This window comes from Cebus imitator, unplaced genomic scaffold (genome assembly GCF_001604975.1).
Source record: "Cebus imitator isolate Cc_AM_T3 unplaced genomic scaffold, Cebus_imitator-1.0 Scaffold101, whole genome shotgun sequence".
NCBI classification, from domain to species: domain Eukaryota; kingdom Metazoa; phylum Chordata; class Mammalia; order Primates; family Cebidae; genus Cebus; species Cebus imitator.
Genome location: NW_016107416.1, coordinates 2,221,162 through 2,225,750, shown reverse-complemented (window position 1 = coordinate 2,225,750; position 4,589 = coordinate 2,221,162). Strand labels below are relative to the sequence as shown.

The 4,589-nt window shown below is 38.9% G+C and overlaps 1 protein-coding gene across 1 annotated transcript in view; it reads right to left on the bottom strand.

Annotated features, from left to right (window-relative positions):
- Window positions 1-1,010: 1,010 nt before the first annotated feature.
- FAM117B (family with sequence similarity 117 member B) overlaps window positions 1,011-4,589 on the bottom strand; it is a 131,501-nt gene continuing 127,922 nt past the window's right edge. Inside the window, exon 8 of the mRNA XM_017536818.2 lies at window positions 1,011-2,036. Within this exon, the coding sequence (XP_017392307.1) occupies window positions 1,718-2,036 (319 nt within the window). The 3' untranslated portion in view covers window positions 1,011-1,717. The remainder of the gene's footprint in view (window positions 2,037-4,589) is intronic.

Genomic DNA, 4,589 nt, shown 5'->3' with positions numbered 1-4,589 from the left:
AATCTCAGCACTTTGGGAGGGTGAGGCAAGCAGATCACCTGAGGTCAGGAGTTCAAGATCAGCCTGACCAACACAGTAAAATTCCGTCTCTACTAAAAATACATTAGCTGGGCATGGTGGCACATGCCTGTAATCCCAGCTACTTGGGAGGCTGAAGCAGGAGAATTAATTGAACCTGGGAGGCAGAGGTTGCAGTGAGCTGAGACTGCACCTTTGCACTCCAGCCTGGACAACAAGAGCAAAACTCAAAAAAAAAAAAAAAAAAAAAGCTGCTCCTTAATCTCACTACCACATACCCAGAAATCAAATACTGATATCATGTGATACTGGCAGTGATTTGTATTAGGATGAGCCCAAATCCAAAACTGTATGGAGGTTTCAAAGGTGCTTATCGTTCATATTCAAGTTCTTCTTGTCTATCTTCCCCACTATGTGAAGTGTTAGGGGGTAAATTAGCAAAATCTGTAGGCAACAAATCTCAAGGCCAACCACCACCACAAAGAAAATGTCAGTCACAGGATTCTGCGGCTACGGTTCGGATCACTATCCACTGGATTACACTCCTGGCAAACTACTAGCCCAACCAAATCCACAAGACAACAACATCACAAGGGCAAAGGAGGAAATCCATGCACAGCCATTTCAGGATCTCTTGGGGCTATGATACAGTGATGATTAAAGGTAGAATGACACCTGTGGTGAGGAAGGGAGAGTGTGTGATATATATGTGTGTGTCTATATATATCACAGAAAACGAACGGGGCTCCTTACTCTTAGCTAGCAATCAACACTGGATAGTTTCCTTTTGGCTTACTGACTTTTAAATCAAATTCCAATATGGGTGAGAACATATTAAAGCACTTGTCTTCAGACTACAATTTTCTGACCACAAGGTGAAATGTGTATAGTAGCGAAGAAAACAGCAGTTATACAAATATATCACCCAAAGCACAAACTTTTGACATCAAAAAACATAAATCACATAATATACAAATATTGCTTTTTATCTCTTTTTATATATACTTGTTCAATGCATTTACCTATCAATCCTTGTTTGGGAGATTAATCCTTAATCTCATAGTCATGAGATTAAGATTACTGGGAAAACGTCAACAATCCCTTTGGTCCCAAAGCTGAAAACAGCTGAGAATAGCACACATCTAGAAAGCAACAAGAAACAGAGGCCACCAAAGAATCTTTTGAACATCCTGTTTTGCTACGTTTCAGAAAATGTAACATTGGTATATTATAAAATAGTCATTTTCATAGAAAAGATGGTTCTTGCAGCATCAGTCACATCTCCCTTTAGGAATCATGTTTGCAAGGGTGTGTGTGTGTGTGTGTGTGTTCTCTTGCAAGGATCGTGTGTGTGTATTGTCTCTCCAAAGTTGTGTGTGTGTGTGTGTGTGTGTGTGTGTGTGTTTTAAAGAAGTCTAATTCGAAAACAATGTGATATTGTCTCTCCAAAGATAAAGAATGAGACCTTTCTTGTTTCAATCAGTGCTTTGATAAAAAGCAGGCTAAGCACTGAGGGTTGGTGTTCACGAGTGGGGCAGAGCCGTCACGGGGGATTCCTTTCTTCCAGAAGCCTCACCATCACATGTCACTGGAAAGCTGGAGCACATCACAGCTGACAAGAAGCGCATGATGCCATCAGAATCCAGTGATCTGAGGCGGTTCCCAATTTCCCAGAACAAGAGCCATGTAGCACTGTGACCTATCCTTCAGCTTCCTCAATTGGTTCTGGTGGTGGGAGTAGAGAAGCTGATGACATGACTGTACTTGTTCCTCGAGAGACTCGGTCTTGCTCTGTGTTTGTAGACAGGGAGGCCATAGCAATAGGCTGCAGCAGAGTGGTGGTCATGCCAGTGGTGACTGTCAGGCTGTGGCCAGAGCCCTTGAGTGTAAGATCAGGAGTGGGAAGGAGTGGCTTGAGGATGCTGACGAGGCAGAAAGCAGATCCACTTTTAGGAATGAAATTCACCTTGTTTTTGTCAGGACAATAAAAGGCTGGGATTTCATGAAGCTGTTTTGGCCTAAACACAGAACAGACAACCCAATGCTTTTTAGTCACTGAACTTGAAAAAGCTTGGAAACAAGCTTTTATTTTTAAAACACAGTTAACTTACAGCACAGAAATGGAATATAAAACTCAAGCTCTATCAAAAGTTTCAAACACCAAGGACCAAAGCGTTATCTGATATATGATTCAACATATGCATCTTAGAGTACAAGAAGTCCCCATCATCACTGCTGCTTTCAGTTCTCTCAACAGCCCTGTTACCATGCAGGTGGCTCAGGCCGACGAGCACTGCGTATGAATGAAGAGCTAAGACAATCAAGGGAATAATAAATTTCCTATAACAAAAGAAAATCTAGATGTTTAAAAACATGTATGCCTTTATATATAGTGCCATGATTTTTCTAAGGTCTATAGTACACTGGAGGGAGACAGCAAGGAAATTAAAGATATACAATGTCTGTCTTTTGTTAAGTTCCACCATTGCATGACTAAATTATGGTAGGCATGGGTTTTCTCCTCAAGTGCTCATAAAAATCTCTTTGATTGAAAACAATCCTTTGAGTTAACCACGATAGTTTTCTGAGCAATATAATTAGTAAATGTGAAATAAAAATAAAAACTCCTTTGCTTTGAAAGTTTTTATTAAAGGTAAATTCTTCCCTTGTCCTAGGTCCTCCTGAAAATTAACCCGAATTGTTGAAAAACATACTGGCATTAATGGTATTTCATGAAAATTAAAAGTATAAAAAAAGACGTTATTAAAGTTAACATAGAAATGACACAAAATTAAAGCAAAATTAAGATCAAAGAACCTAAATCAATCAAGACTTAGGTGGATTATCCTCCCTTCCAATGACAATAAAATCTGAATCAGCCTGCGTGGTGGTTCACGCCTATAATTCCAGCACTTTGGGAGTCTGAACAGGGAGGATTACTTGAGCCCAGGAGTTCTACACCAGCCTGGGCAACATGGTGAGACCTCATCTCTATAAAAACCTTAAAAAAAAAATTATCTGGAGTGGTGGCATGCACCTGTAGTCCCAGCTACCTGGGAGGCTGAGGTGGGATAGTGGCTTGACCCTGGGAGGTGGAGGTTGTAGTGAGCCATAACTGGGCCACTGCACTCCAGCCTGGGTAGCAAAACAAGACCCTGTCTCAATAAAACAAATCTAAATCAGTTCAATAAAAATCTAAGTGTGTCAAATATGCACTAAATTCTGAGGAAACAAAGTTGAAATAATCCACAGGATGAGGTGGACTAAATTTATAGTTCTTGCAGGGTGAAGAGTGAAGGGGACAGAACTGTTTCAACATAATTAGCTTCCTTTATAATCTTGTGTGTATTATGCATTTAAAACATTATTCAGAGATGGGATCCACAAGCTTTACCAGACAGACTGCCAAAGATGTCCAGAGCACAGAAGAGGACAAGACCTCGACAAGTGAATCTAACAGGTGATAACAAAGGTTTATAAAAAGATTTAAAGGTATCACAGGGGGCCTGGAGGAAGAGGGAGGGTTTGGTTGTCATCCCCTGAGCTGGATTTTGAAGAATGAGTAAACAGCAGATGGGGAGTGGGCACTAAAAATATATGTGTTCCAAGGAGATAATGATTAGGCGGGCAGGTTTTATTAATAGTGAACACTATGGATAGCTTTGGCAAATACAACAGTTCAGAACAAAGAAAAATATATCATGTAAGTTATGTTCTACTTGGGCAACATTCTTTGTTGAATACAATGAAAACTTAATAAGTTGAATACTTTCAGTGCCACAAGCATATTTGGATATGTTACTGATAAGAGCAATACACACCCTTCTATTTTTATCATCTGAGAGCATGATTTTCAATACACTGAACTTGAGGAAGTTGAGGTTATGGTTCCATAATTAAATAATGCTTGAATTATCTAATGCAGACAGAATTATCAATGCAAACTTTCATATTTGTAGAATGAAAAACTTGTAGAAAAAGAAAAGGCTAGTTAATTTTAACACTTCCATCCAAATGAGGCCTAGATTTTTAATTAACTTACTTGTTTGAGGTTATTTTCTTAAAAATGATTTAAGACATGTGGCCACTAATAGGTCTCTGGGATGAAACTTTACATTTCTGAAGTACAGACTTCCTGACTTAGATAAAAGTTCTTGATCTGGAATTGTTTTTTTAATGACAGGAACTGAAAAACGATTTTATTTTCTTGCTGCTGTCATGAAAACAGACTTACAACATACCTCACACAAAATAATGTCAACAGTAATAACTTGTCTGATCAGATCAAGAAACAAAGCATTAACATCAAGATAACATAAAGCACCAAAAACACTCTCCTTGTGCCTTGTTCCTGTCATTACCCCAAGCCACCAAGATCACTTTCCTAACCTCTGTAGCTTCTAAAAGTGCATTACCCAAGAAAAACATTACCCACCCGAGGATATGTGACCTACACGTACGCTAGTAGAAGCTGCAAATACTAACATTACTTCAAAGCATTCTTCAACTTACGAACCATACATATTAAAAAAATAAAATCTCAGAACTGTTTTTTTTTTTTTTTTTTTTTT